The sequence below is a fragment of the Callionymus lyra genome, chromosome 8 (assembly GCF_982586985.1).
Source record: "Callionymus lyra chromosome 8, fCalLyr1.hap1.1, whole genome shotgun sequence".
NCBI classification, from domain to species: domain Eukaryota; kingdom Metazoa; phylum Chordata; class Actinopteri; order Syngnathiformes; family Callionymidae; genus Callionymus; species Callionymus lyra.
Window position 1 is genome coordinate 26,244,120 of NC_141825.1, and position 18,251 is coordinate 26,262,370.

The 18,251-nt window shown below is 40.4% G+C and overlaps 1 protein-coding gene across 1 annotated transcript; it reads left to right on the forward strand.

Moving 5' to 3' along the window:
• The first annotated feature begins 1,719 nt into the window (after nt 1-1,719).
• acanb (aggrecan b) lies at nt 1,720-17,984 on the forward strand. Its single transcript, XM_087797089.1, has 18 exons — nt 1,720-1,873; nt 5,261-5,339; nt 6,907-7,290; nt 7,352-7,526; nt 9,264-9,391; nt 9,474-9,767; nt 10,640-10,798; nt 10,885-11,059; nt 12,792-12,919; nt 12,988-13,281; nt 13,573-13,698; nt 13,991-14,110; nt 14,175-15,098; nt 15,211-15,369; nt 15,497-15,579; nt 15,646-15,790; nt 17,014-17,196; nt 17,355-17,984. Exons 2-18 carry the CDS (start codon nt 5,267-5,269, stop codon nt 17,444-17,446), a joined length of 3,642 nt encoding a protein of 1,213 aa, XP_087653215.1. The 5' UTR covers nt 1,720-1,873; nt 5,261-5,266; the 3' UTR covers nt 17,447-17,984.
• Nucleotides 17,985-18,251: the final 267 nt, after the last annotated feature.

Genomic DNA, 18,251 nt, shown 5'->3' on the forward strand with positions numbered 1-18,251 from the left:
TCGAATATTGTTTTGATTGTTTAAGCGCTTTGTGACCCTGGTCTGGAAAAGCGCTATACAAATACAAATGACTTACTTACTTACTAATGTCAAAGATCCCCTCTCCTGGAGAAGTGGTCCACCACAGGGTGAGCTGACAGAAACCACATTTCTTCCATCACCAAATGGGACAAACTTCTATTCCACCAACACCCACAGTTTGTTTGACAGTCTGTCTTCGTAATGTGCTGCACACCCGTCGCCTGATGGGCCCTCAGTGATGGGAGAAGATGATCTGTCTACAGCATCAATGACCGAGCTGGAGCACCAGTGGTCTGACTTTGTCTAAGTGATTTAACGAAGGAGTGGTGGGACCTGGTCAGAGACATGGACAGTTGAATAAGTGTAAAAGAGGAGGTGCAGGAAGATGTTGTAAGGAGCATTCAACCTATAGAAGTAAGTAAGTAATGGTTATTTGTAAAGATCTTTCTAGACCAGGGTCACGAAACACTTTTACAATCAAAAGCAATACACAGTTAAAATACACACAAATTAAATTACTTTAAAAGGCCAAGACAACTTAAGACAAACACAGGAGTCCCAGAAAATTAGGAAAAAGCCTGAACAAATAAAAAAAAGTCTCAAGATGCTTCTTAAGATGGAAGATGGTTCCAAAGCTTAGGAGCAACAGTCTGGAAGGATTTCTCTCCTCTGGTCCAGAAGTTCAGGAACCATCAGTAGATTCTGATCCACAGACCTCAGAGCCCGAGCTGGGGTGTAAGTCTGGATCAGATCACTGATGGAAGGTCTGACCATGAATAGATCTGAAAGTAAGAAGCAGAATTTTAAAATGATCCTGAAAGAAACTGGCAGCCAGTGAAGAGTTTGAAGGAGAAATGTGAGTTCTTCTACTAGAGCGGCTCAGGATTCTGGCTGCAGAGTTTTGTATGAACTGCAGGCGAGACACATCCTTCTGGTTTAGACTTAAATGAAATAGACCAAAATAAACTACAGTAGTCTAAACGAGAAGACACAAAATAACGAAGAAGGTGAAGATATAGAAGTATATCTAAGTATTTGGTAAGTAAGTCATACTTGTAAGTATTGGTATAGTAGAAGGTGTGTCTGGAACTGGCTGCATGAGAGTTGGCCAGACACACTTTCACATGTCTTATAGAGCCTGAGTAGTGGAGGCAGTTCTAGAGACAACCAAGACCATTTCTAGAGCTCCTTCATGTGGAGGAGGCAACTTAGGCCAAGGAGAGACATGAGTGTCTGTGGACATCACTTCTTACCATGTTTCTGGACACTATCAGTGGAAGAAGGAGCTTGGTACCGAGAGTGTCCAGCACCGACCTAAGATATAACAGAAATCTCTTGCTAAAATTCACAGGGAATCCCAGATGGTGAAACAATTACCATTGTCAAGTGAATATTCAAGAAGGGCGACTTGCCGTACATTGTCATTGCAAATTAAACTTCCTCAGAGATCCTTCCGCTTGATACTTATGGCTGGATGTTATAGTATTCATTATAGTTCATGTATTTATTGAAACATACTGAACTCATGCAATAAATGGGGAAGGAGGGAGGTATGGGAAGGCAGCCAAGCAGCATCTCAGGAGGGGTAAGCAGTCTCCGCGGCGTGAATGCATCCAAATGCGGCATGTATTCAGTGTGACCACGCCACCTGGCATGAGAAGATCATAACCCTCTCTCTCCCTCCCTTCCTCCCTCCCTCCTTCTCCTTCCCTCTTTTAACGAGTGGTGGTCTTCGAACAGAGCTTCTTTTGCTCTCCTGCACTGGCACTGGAGTCACCAGCACTGGACCCTTGGAGCATCCATGGTACATGACTCCCTGGAATACTGTTTTGGGAAATATTAAGAGAGACAAGTAAGTGCTGAACGTATCCACAGCGTTAAAAAAAAGGTGAAACTTGTGACACTTGTTGCAGTTTTTAAATCATTTGATTTCTCTTAGAATCAGCCATAGCTCGTGAGTTTGGTTTAAAGTGTACTTTTGAGTTTTAAATGTTTGGGTTGAAAAAGGTTTTCGGATTCCCTGAGAGAACCAGAACCACACAAAACGAATTAGCGAATGATTGAAGTCTTACTATAATAAGTATTAGTTCATTAGTATTTAATTAATTAAGTTTTGACATATTTTTTTTTCTGACCACAAACAAGGACTACAGGGAATAAGATTTAACGTATTAATGTCACATTTTTAATGTTACCAAAATAAATAAATGTTTTTTTCTGGGTATTCTTTGAAAGTAGTTGTGCGACTATGATCTTGTTTTATCAAAGTTGTCGGTATATTTAAAGTAAAAATTTGGTAAAAAACTGTCGATGTAATAGATAAAGTGGCTCAGGGTCAAAAAAAGGAAGATGATGTTTTAGGCTCGATAATTTCGCCATCGTCCCTCCGGTAGCCATGTCAAGAGCTGAGCAACGGCTGAGCCCCTGTTTGATGACTTGTGTTTCCATGGCGACTTGAGGCTGTGTGACTGCATATTGTGAATTGTAATTCTCAGATGTGCAGCGAAGCAGAGACGTGATCTCCCAAGACTAGCGGCGACTCCTAACTTTTGTCTGTGCTCCCCTGACGTTATTGGTTTCCACTTTCATCTCTTCTTGCACTTTTTATCGCTTTTTAGATTATATTTATTTCTCTTTTTTTTCCGTTCACCTTCCTGTCGGTGAGGAAATGTAAAAAAAAAAAACGCACACGTGTGACTGCGAATGTACATTTCCACCCTCCGGACTGTACAAGTGTCGGTGTGTGTTCTGAGACACAAGCGCTACTGTATGTGTCAATAACTCCTCACACACTTTCTCCCACGCGTTTTCTTTACTACTGGCATCAATATGCTCTCCCACACATCAGCCTCGCTGATCTATGAGTGTCGGTCTGTGTCGATCAATGTCCGCTCTGTTCCTGCGCCGAGGGCGAGCATTGTGGGCTTGGGAGTCGGGAGTTTTACCTGGACGGCTGCCTGGTGTTTACCTTGGCAGGGTCTCGGGCCCCCGATGCCCTGCCCTGTCGTCGCCGAACAGACCGGGGCCTTATTGCAGCGTCACCTCGGTTGCGAGCGGAACATAACGCACGGCGCAGTGTCCACTGTGCTCGCTTGAATGGCGCGTCTGTGGAGGGTGAGGCTGGATGCCCTGATCCGGCCCGACGTGGCTTCTTCAAGGAGGCTCCAGTCACAGCCTGTACAGTGAGCGCCACATGCATCGGGGCCACAAATAAAAGTGACGCAGTAGCTCAGATCTCAGGTACCTGAGTTTGGTGAAGGAGTTACTTGGTAGGTCGGTGAGTACGTCTCTGTGTGCCCCGCTGTCCCTTGCCTCTTGCCCTGAACAGCTGGGACCAGGCTGCCCCTCAGTGATGTGTATCTCTGTTGAGCTACTTAGGACTTTTACTGTCCTCTTTTTTTTCTTTTTCCTTATTCTGATCATTTCTTGTCCCTCAAAATTAATAGGTAGGTAGAACTTTATTGATTGAGTCAAATATTTTTTTTCCAATTAGACACAGCAATACAGCAATTATTCATAAAAAAATAAAATAAGAACAAGAACACAGAGAAATAAAGAGAAAGAACAAGATGATACAATCTTGATGATTACAAGTTTAAAGATAAAGAACATAGATCATATTATATAATTATAATATATATTATAATATATATATATAATATATTATAATATATATATATATATATATATATAATATAATTATATAACATACACATCTTAGTGTTTGTATTACATGTTTACTTTGAATCATATTCTATCTTTTCTTTGCTATTATATTTCATTGTATAACTACATTTGCACAATATTGTAGTTGATATATTTCCTTGCTATTCCTGCCAAACTAGTCGTCTGCTGCATAATGACATACAACTCTAGATTCATTTCACTGAGGTTTCATATATAAGCCAGTGTTCAGGATGAAATAAGGGACATAACTTTTAACGTTTAACACAGAGATCATTAAGATATTTGAGCTTTTCAAGAATGAAACTTTTGGCCCTTTGAGTTATTGAGTTTGACACCTCGTTTATATTGTTGATCAGTCTTGTCAATGAAAGGACAGCAAGATGTTCTTAATGAAGACTTTTTTTTATTTTTTATTCTTTTAGTTTTTGCACCCGGGGTTCTGTATTTTCAAGGGTGTTTTGCTATTTTCCCAAGAATGTTATTGACTTTATTCTGATAACTGTGTTGTTTTTTTTTGTCTTTTAATTCCGTGTTTCAGTTGCGTTTTTTGCTTTTGATGATGTCACTGATGGTGGTGCTGGCTTACCTGTGATGACCATATATATATATATATAATAATTGTATATATATATATATATATATATATATATATATACAATTATTTCTGATCGACACCTGGTGCCTACTTAATAGTAACTTCTTAATCTCTTTAACTCTATGTTCTACCACAAAAGCTCCGGACTATAACTGTTTGATAAATGGAATAAATGTGTGAATATAATCTGAAATAATGTGCAGATTATTTGATATTGTTCATATTAATGCAGATTATCTAACATATTTTATTTTGACTGTCCTATAAATCCTAGTTGGTTTATTAAAGTTATAATTTGTATCGTTTATATTATTTCTTTCTTTCTACTGTTATTCATCTAGTGTACTTTTGTATGTGCTGTGATTGTAGTCTTTTTATCAAAGTTGAGAATTCAAAAATTCAAGAATTAAAAATAAGTTATCTTTATATCTTTATACAAGGGATAGAGACAAATATTGGTATTAGTCTTGCTGACTCTCACTTTTGCTCAACAGTCTCAACATTTAATTTTTTGGCCATTTTTCTGTACGATTAAATACACTTCTGATTTTTTTTATTTTTCTTTTGTTGCACACAAATCCCTGCTTAAAAGTCAGTTGGTGAAATTAATATTTGAAAGACTTTATGAAATCCCAAATTCAAACTGCCCTGCAAACAAAATATAATATAAAGTAATCTGTCAAAAAAACACGAAGACACAACTGCTCGCAGGAAAGCATACAACAGCCACAACTATGTTTATTTTAAACTTCAGCGACAGTATCTGTTTTAACCCTTGTGTTATGTCAGGGTCAAGGTGACCCAAGAGACAACACAAGGGATACCACAAATACATTTGTTTTTTGGGCCTTCGGGTCACCTTGACCCTGAGATAAGAGTTAAATAACTTTTTTTTATGATGTGATAATTACTTTGGTTTTTAAATGAACTAAAATGTACCTGGTGTTTATTTCCCAGGCAACGATGACCACCCTGTTTCTGTTGTGTGTTCTCCTGCCCTTCGCCCTGTCAACGACGTCATCCGAAGAACACAACGGTATGTCAGGTGTACACATGTACTACTTCTATCCTCAGGCAGTAAATATACATTTTACTACTTACTGGAAGTTTATTGAAATACATCGAGTTTATTGTTAAACATGATTATTGTCTTCGTATGAATCTGGATGGATGGATGGATGGATGGATGGATGGATGGATGGATGGATGGATGGATGGATGGATGGATGGATGGATGGATGGATGGATGGATGGATGGATGGATGGATGCATGCATGGATGGATGGATGGATGGATGGATGGATGGATGGATGGATGGATGGATGGATGGATGGATGGATGGATGCATGCATGGATGGATGGATGGATGGATGGATGGATGGATGGATGGATGGATGGATGGATGGATGGATGGATGGATGGATGGATGGATGGATGGATGGATGGATGGATGGATGGATGGATGGATGGATGGATGGATGGATGGATGGATGGATGGATGGATGGATGGATGGATGGATGGATGGATGCATGGATGGATGGGTGGGTGGATGGATGGATGGATGGATGGATGGATGGATGGATGGATGGATGGATGGATGGATGGATGGATGGATGCATGCATGGATGGATGGATGGATGGATGGATGGATGGATGGATGGATGCATGCATGGATGGATGCATGCATGGATGGATGGATGGATGGATGGATGGATGGATGGATGGATGGATGGATGGATGGATGGATGGATGGATGGATAGATGGATGGATGGATGGATGGATGCATGCATGGATGGATGGATGGATGGATGGATGGATGGATGGATGGATGGATGGATGGATGGATGGATGGATGGATGGATGGATGGATGGATGGATGGATGGATGGATGGATGCATGCATGGATGGATGGATATTGAATTCAATAATTTGTTTATTGAAATTTGAATTGTTTTTTTTACATATATTTTTTAAAACATATATTTCCGAAGCAATGCATTAAAACATATAGTTTAATATTATGATTTAAATAAAAAAAAAAAAGTTCTTAATTAAATGTTTTTTTTATTGTAGTCTTTAAAATTCACAGTTCAAAGGTTATATTTCTACTAGAGCCACCAGATAATACTGAGAGTATTGAGCAACTTGAACAGATGTTCAACCAAACTTTACATTGAATTGATGCTGATTCTGAATAGTCTAAGAATTTGAATGATTTAAAATAGAAGATTAATCTCGATATGATTTAAGAAGAAAAGGCATTTTTTCCAACTTTCACATGGAAAATATTTAATTAAATTATTCAATAAGAAAATAATTCAACCAACAAATATAACATTTACTGAATTGACTATTTAAAATTATAATTCAATGCTTGAAAAAAAATGTAAAAGTTTTAACACTAGATATATTAAATTAAAACACTTTTATTGTCAGTAATTAAAATAAAAAGTACTATCACTGTTGGTTAGTTTACTAAAAGCTGAAATAAAATAAAATATGGAAAATGCTAAAATGTCCAATGATTTAAAATGAACTCTGGGTTTATATTTGTGACCAAAAAAAATCCTTACTAATGAAAGAATGATCTTTTTCTCCCAGATGTTGTTGGAAACTTACACGTCAGCATCCCTAAGGAGAAACCCTTGTATCCTCTGCTGGGCGACAAGGTTTTGATTCCCTGCTACTTCGAGGACAAGAACCACGACGTCCCCGCGGCGACCACAGCGCCGTCGCTCGCCCACCGCATCAAGTGGACGTACGTGACGAAGGAGAACGTCACCACCATCCTCGTGGCTTCGGGCGGGAAGGTTCAAGTGGAGGCCGAGTACCTGGACAGAGTGACCATGGTCAGCTACCCGCAGGTGCCCATCGACGCCACCATCGAGATGACCGAGTTACGCTCCAAGGACTCCGGGATCTACCGCTGCGAGGTGATCCACGGCGTCGAGGATAGCTTCGACTCCGTGGAGATCCAGGTTCAGGGTATGTTTCCACTGACGTGGCGACGGGTGAGTCGACGGTTAATCTCGCGTACCTGTTACAGGTGTGGTGTTCCATTACCGTGCCATCACCACCCGCTACACGCTGACCTTCGAGAGGGCCAAGGCGGCGTGTCTTCAGAACAGTGCCGTCATCGCTTCTCCTGCTCAACTTCAAGCTGCCTACGATGATGGTTACCACCAATGTGACGCTGGCTGGCTGTCGGATCAGACTGTGAGGTAACAACAAAATACTAGGGTCACTTAGAATAGAATAGAAAAGCTTTATTCATCCCCAGAGGGGAAACACACTTTCACAACAGCGCAGTTTAAAAAATAAAGTGCAAGGAAAAAGAAATAATAAAAGAGATAATACAAAATAAAATAAAAACGATCTTACGAATATACAATTATTTACAAAAATTAGAAATTTAACACTATTAACAAAATAAAATAGAATAAAATAAAATAAAATAGAAATAAAAACGGGAAAAAATAAAAATAAAAAGCACACGAGAAGAAAAACACACTACGGATTAGCATCAGGATATTTAAAGTAGAGAGTTAAATATCCTGACACCAGTTGGGATGAAGGACCTTCTATAATGCTCCGTCCTACACTGGGGGTGCCTGAGCCTGCCACTGAAGGAGCTGAGAAGGACACTTAAGATGTCTCCCAATTTGTAACCAGGTACCTCAACATTTAGGGATATGACTATTACTAGTCTTTTTTTTTAATCAATCAATCTCTTGAGTTTCTTTTATACCAGAATACTTCCCAGAGAACTAGAGCTAATCCACTTATTTTAGGTCATATTTTTCCAATTCAAATTCAATATGACACTGACAGAGGGAAGTACTTTTTAATTTATTCATCCTGAATACAAGAGTTGCTAGTTCTATTTCTGAACCGTGAACTGCACTCCCACACCATTGTGTTTTCACCTTGGATCCATTTTCACAGTTTTGTTTTCCTTCGGAGATGGTATTGTCTATATCACGATCAGATTTAGTTTACTCAGCATGTTTTTGTCTCCCATTTTCTTTTTTTATTGCGTTGAAAATGAAAATCAAACACTATCTAAGTATCTTCGTGTATGTCTGAGGTAGTGAGAAAAATGTTGATATTACTCTTTGAATGCAGATTATTTATTTGCACATTAAAGGTTTTGTACATTTTTTAAACATGGATCAAAACATAGATGAATTTTAGAAAGTTTGAAATTGCAGTCGATCAATTTTATTATTGCCCAGAATGTTTTCGTAACACCACGATTATTTAAAACTATTTAAAATATTTTCTCAACTGTTTTTTGGTGTGATTTCACTTGTAATATTTGATTTAATAAAATTTTCAATTTTTATTTATTATTATTTTTATTTTTTGATACATTTTTAGATAAATGATCTACTCCCTAGATAAAAAAAAAAAACTTCATCAATCAAAAATCAATCTCTAATTACAAAAGACCAGTAGATAGTCACATGGTTGATTCGATACCTCACAGATATCATATAAATGGGGGAAAAAAGTTGTAGACCAAAAACTGAGCCTTGTGGAACTCCAGCTATGGATTTCTTTTGGATTTCTTGGCCCGATAACTGTTATTTCACACGTATTGTTGTCTAAGTTGTTCATCCAATTTACCGGCCCCTTCTACTATTGCTACTACTATTTCTATTTCAGACTTTAAGGGACATTTAGGCCCATAATTTGGTCCAGGAGCCAAATTAACAATCATTAAGTAGCTAATTTCTTTCTCAAAAAATAATCTACCGCCTGTATTTTAACATTAAGTCTCATTTTTAAATGTTAAAAAAGACAGATTACCAATGACTAAATGTTCAAAGATGAGGTAGCAATATTACACTTTTTTCTTTTTTTTACTAATGGTGAGATTTCTTGTAAACTACAGGAGGTAATACTCTGAAGTAAAGTTTAATTACCGAACATCTCTTTCTTCTCGTTGTTTAAAGATACCCCATCCGGGAACCGAGAGAGAGATGCTTTGGCGACAAGGAGAACTTTCCGGGCGTGAGAACGTATGGCGTGAGAGACGTTAATGAAACCTACGACGTGTACTGTTTTGCAGAGAAGATGTCAGGTATTTTAAACGATGCCACAAATAGAGAATGTCTCAAAGTAAAGCAACCAAATATCCTGCATCGTGTCCCTTTCCTTTCCAGGCAGAGTATTCTATTCAATATCCGATGAAAGATTTAGCTTCTATGAAGCCGAAGACCAGTGCACAAAGCTGGGAGCGAGACTCGCCACCACTGGAGAACTGTATCTGGCCTGGAAGGCCGGGATGGATGTCTGCAATGCTGGCTGGCTGGCTGACAGGAGCGTCCGTTACCCCATCAACGTCGCCCGACCTCTGTGTGGAGGAGGACTCGTGGGAGTCAGAACTGTCTATCTGTTCGCGAACCAGACGGGATACCCCTTCCTTGACTCTCGCTACGATGCCATCTGTTTCCGATGTAAGTTCACCGAGTATACCTGATAAATGACTCCTGAGGTACCAACTTGGTCTTGAAGAATAAAACATCTGCGGACCAACATCAGTGATCTGATCCAGCCTTACACCCCAGCTCGGGCTCTGAGGTCTGTGGATCAGAATCTACTGATTGTTCCACGCAGACGGTTCAGGACCAGAGGAGAGAAATCCTTCCAGACTGTTGCTCCTAAGCTTTGGAACGATCTTCTCTCTCTTTGCGCTTGATGGATCTACTGACTCCTTTAAGAAACATCTTAAGATGTTTTTATTTGTTCAGGCTTTTCCTTGATTTTCTGGAACTCCTGTTGTGTTCTCAGTTTTATCTTGATCTTTAAAGTATATACTTTATTGAATATTGTTTTGATTGTTTAAGCGCTTTGTGACACTGGTCTGGAAAAGCGCTCTATAAATAAAAATTACTTACTTACTTACTTACATGAACTAAACTGAGCTTTTCTACATAATCGATGGAGATAAGGACCAGGTGCCTCATGTACTAAGAAGTTCGTAGATCTTCTACTAAATATGTCCGGAAGCTGAAATCCAGAAGATGGTGCAGAACAAAAATAAAAAAATCTACGCCACCTACAGACGGTGCAGGAATTAAACAATTAAATTAAATAAATTAAACAATTTCCCAAAGGAGACCTCCTGAGGGATCAATAAAGTTTTACCTTACCTTACCTTATTATGAACGTTGTACCGCTCTTTTCAGTGTTGATACATATGGACTTTGACGTGGAAAGGTTGTTAAGCACATTTTTTGTGCGTAAAACCCCTCAGTCCATGAGGCCCCAGATCTGATGGTATTTTGTGCTTCGTTGCCTCAAATTATCTATTCCTATTTGCCCACAGCTGGTGAGGATGAAGGTGCTGTGCCTGTAAGGACAACTCCATTCCCAGACATCATGCGCCTCACACCAGCACCACTTCCAGTTCCTGGTGGTGAAGAAATCAGGTCTGGAGGAGTGGATGTTCTCTCCTTCGTCCCTACGGACGGCATGGGGCCTTCAGGTGAGTCCCAATCGTTAAATAGATGTTAGTCATCCGGCCATTACGATGAGAAAAAGTGTTTGTTGATTCTTGCTTGTCCTTCACAGGCGTGGTTTTCCATTACCGGCCGATAACGGGCCGATACACTTTGACGTACATGGAGGCTAAACAAGCCTGTCAGAGGATCGGAGCGGCGATAGCGACGCCGCTTCAGCTGCAGCAGGCCTTTGAGAAAGGTCTGCATCAGTGTGATGCCGGGTGGCTCCAGGACCAGAGCGTACGGTGAGACCCCGTCTATATGGATCTTTATTGTCACTGTTAAATGACAGGAACTACTTGTGGAACATTAAGATTAAAGAATTGGGGATGGATATCATATAGGTTTTATCCAATACCTGTCCTTTTAAAAGGGTTCTTATTCCTTGGGTTGTCTCTGGGTCCAGGTGACCCAATGGCCTGAAAACAAACTTGTTTTTGGTATTGCTTGTGTTGTCTCTGGGTCAAGCGGAAAAACCTCCACCACTGCATATGTATTTCTGGAAGTATTAGAAAAAACATTTTTTATCCTTTTTGAAAAATGATATTTCAGCAAGTAACTTTTGGGCATGTTGACATTTATCAGTCATTTCCTGTCAATATAGTCTTTAAAAGTTTAGCAATGGGGAAAACAAATCTGTGTTGCTTTTCTAGTTTGGGTCAGAGCCAGTGTTACTATGGTTACTAGTATCTAGTATACGTCAGACACACATGCAATGACATTATTATTAAGATAGTTTGACTTTTGCTGTTGCTGTCCTTTTTTCTCATTTACCATCCCAAAAACTTTAACTATAAAAGGTGACATTATCATTAGTGGTGGACCTGGAAAAATGATCTACAAGCCAAACTCTTCTAGTAACTGGGGATTGCATTAGTAAGGTTCCTAGGGTTAAACAATTCTTCAATAAACCGATTGTAAGTAAGTCATTTATATTAATAGAGCGCTTTTCTAGACCAGGGTCACAAAGCGCTTAAACAATCCAAAAAAAGACTCAAAAATATATACTTAAAAGGTCAAGATAACACAGAGAACAACACAGGATTTACAGAAAATCAAGGAAAAGCCTGAACGATAAAAGTGTCTTGAGATGTTTCTTGAAGGAGTCAGTAGATCATCAAACACAGATGTTTCTTGAAGGAGTCAGTAGATCATCAAACACAGATGTTTCTTGAAGGAGTCAGTAGATCATCAAACAAAGATGTTTCTTGAAGGAGTCAGTAGATCATCAAACACAGATGTTTCTTGAAGGAGTCAGTAGATCATCAAACACAGATGTTTCTTGAAGGAGTCAGTAGATCATCAAACACAGATGTTTCTTGAAGGAGTCAGTAGATCATCAAACACAGATGTTTCTTGAAGGAGTCAGTAGATCATCAAACACAGATGTTTCTTGAAGGAGTCAGTAGATCATCAAACACAGATGTTTCTTGAAGGAGTCAGTAGATCATCAAACAAAGATGTTTCTTGAAGGAGTCAGTAGATCATCAAACAAAGATGTTTCTCGAAGGAGTCAGTAGATCATCAAACACAGATGTTTCTTGAAGGAGTCAGTAGATCATCAAACACAGATGTTTCTTGAAGGAGTCAGTAGATCATCAAACACAGAGATGGTTCCAAAGCTTAGGAGCAACAGTCTGGAAGGATTTCTCTCCTCTGGTCCAGAAGTTCAGGAACCATCAGTAGATTCTGATCCACAGACCTCAGAGCCCAGACTTGATTGTAGTAGCCACTGTGTTCAAATTAGTCTGCCTTTACTTAGATGGAAAAGTTCTTCTGACTTCATCCTTGGCTCTAAATATGGAAACATCTCAAACATGATACATCAGAACCATATTTTGCTTTCCATGGCAAAGTCTGTGAATACTGCAATGGGTTTTTGTAATTTTTTTAAGGGGGTAGAAGAGATAAGGATTGTGAGCATGACTAATGACAAACATACCATAAGTTAATAAACGAAAATCCTATCATTTACAGATACCCCATCGTATCTCCTCGAGACAACTGTGTAGGTAACATGCTTCTTCAAGCCGGAGTTCGATCATACGGCCTGAGACCGATGCACGAACTCTATGACGTGTATTGCTATGTGGATGGACTGAAAGGTACGGAACAGGAATAGCTTCGATCCTTGTTAAGGTTGAATTCTGACATCTCCGTATCGCTCCCCAAGGTGAGGTCTTCTTCAGCAGCGACTTCGACAGCTTCGCGTACGACGAGGCCGTGCATCACTGCGAGAAGCTCAACACCACGCTGGCCACCACCGCTCAGCTCTATGCTGCCTGGAAAGGGGGGTTAGATAAGTGTCGGCCGGGATGGCTTCTGGACCGTAGTGTCCGCTACCCTATAACGACTCCCAGGGCCCACTGTGGAGGCGGCCAGGTGGGGGTTCAAATCATCTATGCCTTCTCCAACCAGACAGGCTTCCCAGATGAGCACTCCCGCTATGATGCCTACTGCTTCAGAGGTAGAATTGAAACTGTAGAATGTTTGAGTATTTGATTGAAAGTTTTTTAAGATGATATGTATCAAAACTGTACAGTGGGATCAAGTAAATTAGAAAATATTTTTCTATAACATGAGGCTATTGCGTAAAAATTTGTGATGATTTGATCTAATTTATGGAAAATTTTACAACATCGAAAATATTTGAAAATAAGTAAAATTAAAACGTACAATTGCTTTACAAGACACAACCATTAACAGATGTCATACATGCGGCAACAGGATTTAAAATGACGTTTGATGTTTTGATCAGCTGAAAGTCCACTCACCGATGTTGAGACTGAAACCAAAGTGAACTTGACGACCAAGGTCTTTGTGGATCTCATCAACAAAACTACGATTGTTACTGAACAAGCCATACCAACAACTGAGACTGAAGGTAAGACATTTTGTTTACTGTTACAACACTCATATTTATTTATATCGTAATATCCATTGAAGAACATTAATTACATTTTAGCACTGTGCTGTGTCATCGATCAAACAGTATCAGTATCAAGAGTATCAAAACAGCATCGCCCCAAAAATAAACGGCCTATTCATCAAAAAAATATCCAATTAAGGATGGAGATTGCAACCCCTGAGGTCAAGGATGAAAATAAATATTTGTAGACTACTGTTCTATTAGTAGATCTTTGGTTTTGCATTAAAAAGAATGTCTTTTTTTCCAGGTCAAACTACCATCAGTTACAATGAAACTGAAATCAATCTGAATATCACTGAAATCATCACAGAATTAGAAGAAATCATCAACCAAACTACAACTTTTACGCAGCAAGTAGCACCTCCTGGTAAGAGTTAAAAATATCCCTTTGTCAAATCAAAGAACTAACGTTGACACTTCTTTAACTACAGTCGATGTGTCTGGATCGGCCAGTGGTGACATCTCAGGAGACGGAAGCACCTCCAGTGGAAGTGGCGTCACCTCTGGATCTGGACAAGAAGTGACCTTCAGTGGACACACTGACCATCTCTTAGTAGAGCATTCGGCCTCTGGTGTTGGACAAGAGGCAGAGGCAGGAAGTACGATCGGCATGACATCTGGAGATGTTGGCAGTGCATCAGGGTCTGGGTCTGCAGATGGTTCTGGCAGATTGTATTCCGGCTCTGGAACATCGGGATCCGGTTCAGGAAGCGCCATCATAGAAATTAGCGCTAGTGGTAACATTTTCATCAACATTGGGGATAAGATCCAAACGTCTCTCACTGAGCAAGAGTTAGGAAGTGGGGACTTGCTCATCTCTGGGATGTCTGGATCTGGATCTGGATTCTTGGCCGGATCCGGATTCATATCTGGACATGGAAGTGTGTTGGAATCTGGGGATATGTCTGGGTCTTCATCTGGTGAAGTATCTGGCATCACGTTTTCTGAGAGTAGTGATATTGACATTACCATCCGTGCTAGTGAGCAGGAAGTTTCTGGATATCAACCCATTTCATCGGGTTTTTCCGGCGATCTTCTGAGTGGTTCATCCTCAGGCAGTGGTTCTGGCCTTTCCCAATCTGGGGATGATATCATTATTTTGACAGATGAGAGGATGACGGAGATGACAACCCAAGAACGTGAGCCTGAACAGGGCAGAGGACTCGTGGAAATCAGCGGATCGGGAAGTGGCTCGGGATTCAGTGGAAGCTATAAGACATTCTCCGCTGAGGAAACTGAAAATCATGACACACAAGAACAACATTCGGGGACAGACAACGACTACACAAGTCTGACTACTGACGCTCCAGTGTCTGTAGATCCTTCAGTGACGGACCAGCCTGATATCGCTCAAGGTTTGCTATGTGACTCTGCTTTGCTACTTTTCCTCCAAGTCAAAATTGGTTTTGGAACAAGATCCACCTTGAATGTGTTTGCTTTCTCACCTGCGTGTTCTCATGTGAACAGACGGACATACCTGTCCTGATGGCTGGGTGGCGTTTATGGGGAGCTGTTATATCTACTTTTCCGAACGACAGACCTGGTCGGAAGCTGAGAGTCACTGTCAACAGCTAAGTGCCCACTTGGTCAGCATCACATCCATAGAGGAGCAGCAGTTTCTCAATGGTGCGTTGCCACCTTGTGGTCTTTTTGCTTCACTGGCACCTTTCTAGACTCAATTAACCCTAAATGCTTTCTGTAAATCAACAAAATGTTGATTACCTGAATATTATTTATTCTCTCTGGAAAACAGCTAAAGGTCTGGATTACGAATGGATCGGACTTAATGATCAAGATGTTGAAACTAACTTCCGTTGGACAGACCTCAGTTCGCTGGTGAGTGTAAAATATATGTATATGTATTGTCTGGCATTTAACCTTTACTCTTTACAACATCAATAGAGCTACGAGAACTGGAGACCCAACCAACCAGACAACTACTTAAACTCTGGGGAGAACTGTGTGGTGATGATTGGACATGAGGGGGGACAGTGGAATGATGTACCCTGCAACTACTACCTTCCCTTCACCTGCAAAACCAGACCAGGTAGGTGGTTCAAATGCAGCAGAGAAAACTGGGTGCAAACTGAAAGGATATGGTTCCAACCTGTTCTTGGACTCACAACCGGTACGAGCTGTGACATATAGGTTATATTGGAAGCACAGTTTCCCGCTGTATCTCCCGTGCGTTCGTTGTTTTGACCTCAAAGAGAACCAGAAGGCAACAGAAGAAGATTAAGGCACAGAATTCTGGGTCAGTGACTGTTACCTGAGGAACTCTCAGATTCAGCTTCTAACTGATGACAGAAACACAGAAACAGTCATTTCTTACAGTCGAGCTTGGGCGAGGACGCTTCGGATTGGCTCCATGGACTTCGTTGTGGGTTGGTACACGTCAGGTTGCTGGGCAGATTAGGGTGTTGTATCAATCTCCCCAGACGTGAACCTTTGACCCAGACATGGACCGTCATCAGACCAGTTCTGCGGTTGGAGACGTTCGATTCCTCTTCACAGCACTGATGGTTCCTGTTCATTCACTTGTCAGCATTTCACACTTTTAATTCTCACTTCACACTTACATCGTAGCCTGGTTCAGGTAAGATTTCTTACCAGGTTAGATTGTATTCTGTTTATTGTTCAGTTTATTCTTTATTGGTTAGTACATTGTACATTTTATCTATATTATATATTAAGAAGCTGAGGGACTGGACTCAAGAACAAAAGGCAACAAGTGGTCGTGGGCTTGTTTGTACACCCCTGGGTACACTCGACCACAGAGGCATGAAGCGAAAGTGTAATAGCACTATTACATGCATCATTAAACAACTAAGGTTCAGATCTACCTCCAAGCTCAGGGGACTTCTGGTTAAATGTGGTTGACCTTAGCTCTTAAACCCCACTTCTGTCTTCCCTGGAGTTGGTGAGCGCTCTGGGAAGACGGAGGGGCCTTTCCACTTTCATTGAAGCTTTGATCAGCAGAATAACCATAAGGGAAACTCAGTTAGTGCTCAATTATTCCTAGAACCATGGTTATGTGAAGTACTAAATGTAGTACACACAAAGATTCAATCATTACTGCGTCTGATGGCAGGCTTAAACATTCCAAGATGAAAAGAAAGCATGTCTGGGAAATGGTCTGTTAAATGAAATACTTCAGTTTAAGGCAAGATACTAGAACCCTCCAAAACAGTACACTTTTGACTCACACCATTGCTTATTTCTATTGCAATTCAAGGATAACCTGAATGAATCGTGTCCCCTCCCTTTCAGCCACATGTCGGGAGCCACCTCAGGTAGAACATGCAAGACCAATTGGTGGCACCAAACAGAGCTACCCAGTGGATTCAATAGTCCGCTACCAGTGCTACGAAGGATACGTTCAGCGTCATCTGCCTGTTATACGCTGTCAGGCGAATGGCGAATGGGAGAAGCCACAATTGGAATGTACAGAAGGTGAGATGGTCCATGGAGATGTTTTACCAAACGGCCAAGCAAAACTTTGGTACTTGATAGATCGGTCGCATGTGTATAAAGAAAGACGACAACTTAAGTTTGCTTAAAGACTTCTTCTGACCATAAGTGCCTCATCAGCGTTTTGACTTCTCTTCCAGCCAATGCCAGCAGCAAGAAGCTACACAAAACATCCCTGAGGCGCAGAAGAAAAGTGGTCAACAGCCAGTGGCGACAGAGGACGCAGCTCTAAGCAAAACTGACGATAGTCACACAGTAACCTGCCAGACATCAATGTCCTCTCATTAAATCCAAACTCTAATAATCCTTACATGAGGGATCTTTCGCGGACTTGCATTCAGGATCCTTCTGGTCCACCACAAATGTGTTAAGAACCCGAGTTGTGGGCAAGAACAAGCAATTCCAGTTCACAAGTGACTCCAGTTTCCGGTGCTACTCTCCAACTAAATAAAGCAGAAAATGTTGAAGAGATTGACGCGAAAATTGCTCCAAAAAGAAATGTCTGATGCTGGTTCCATCGGGGGGAAAATGTTTACCTAGAACTTGCACAGTGAAAAGTAACAAATGTTTGACACAGTGTGAAATAGCAGCAAACAAATGAAGTCAACTTTAGAAACTAATGAATAAAACTTCCAGCCTAAGTGCCTGTTCAAGTAACATTTCTCTTTTGATATTTAGTCATTGTGTTGACACATGTTGCAGGAAGAACTGTTACACACTGAATGAGACTAGATGTGGCAAATGCATAATTTGATCAAAATAAAAGACATTCTCATTAAATGTTGTGTTTGGTGTTTGTATGATTAAAGGACGAATATCTGATGGGTTTTTTTTCCGTTAAAAAACAATATATATACGACTGCCATAATTTGGCCGCAATTGGGCCATAAATATTTTCATCAAACGCCAAACTTTACCTCTTTTCGTTGTTATACAGAGCAGAATCTAAGTGCTGCGTCTTTATCCAAAGCTGTGTCTCAAATCACACACTTATGCACTAAAACTTTTTTTTTTGCATAAGTGCATCTCAATTCTTA

Excerpts from the sequence above, each read along its gene's own strand:
- acanb (XM_087797089.1), top strand. The coding sequence starts at position 5,267 with ATGACCACCCTGTTTCTGTTGTGTGTTCTCCTGCCCTTCGCCCTGTCA. Across the intron at positions 11,060-12,791 it reads CTCCAGGACCAGAGCGTACG|ATACCCCATCGTATCTCCTC; the intron begins GTGAGACCCCGT and ends TATCATTTACAG. Across the intron at positions 17,197-17,354 it reads ACAATTGGAATGTACAGAAG|CCAATGCCAGCAGCAAGAAG; the intron begins GTGAGATGGTCC and ends CTTCTCTTCCAG.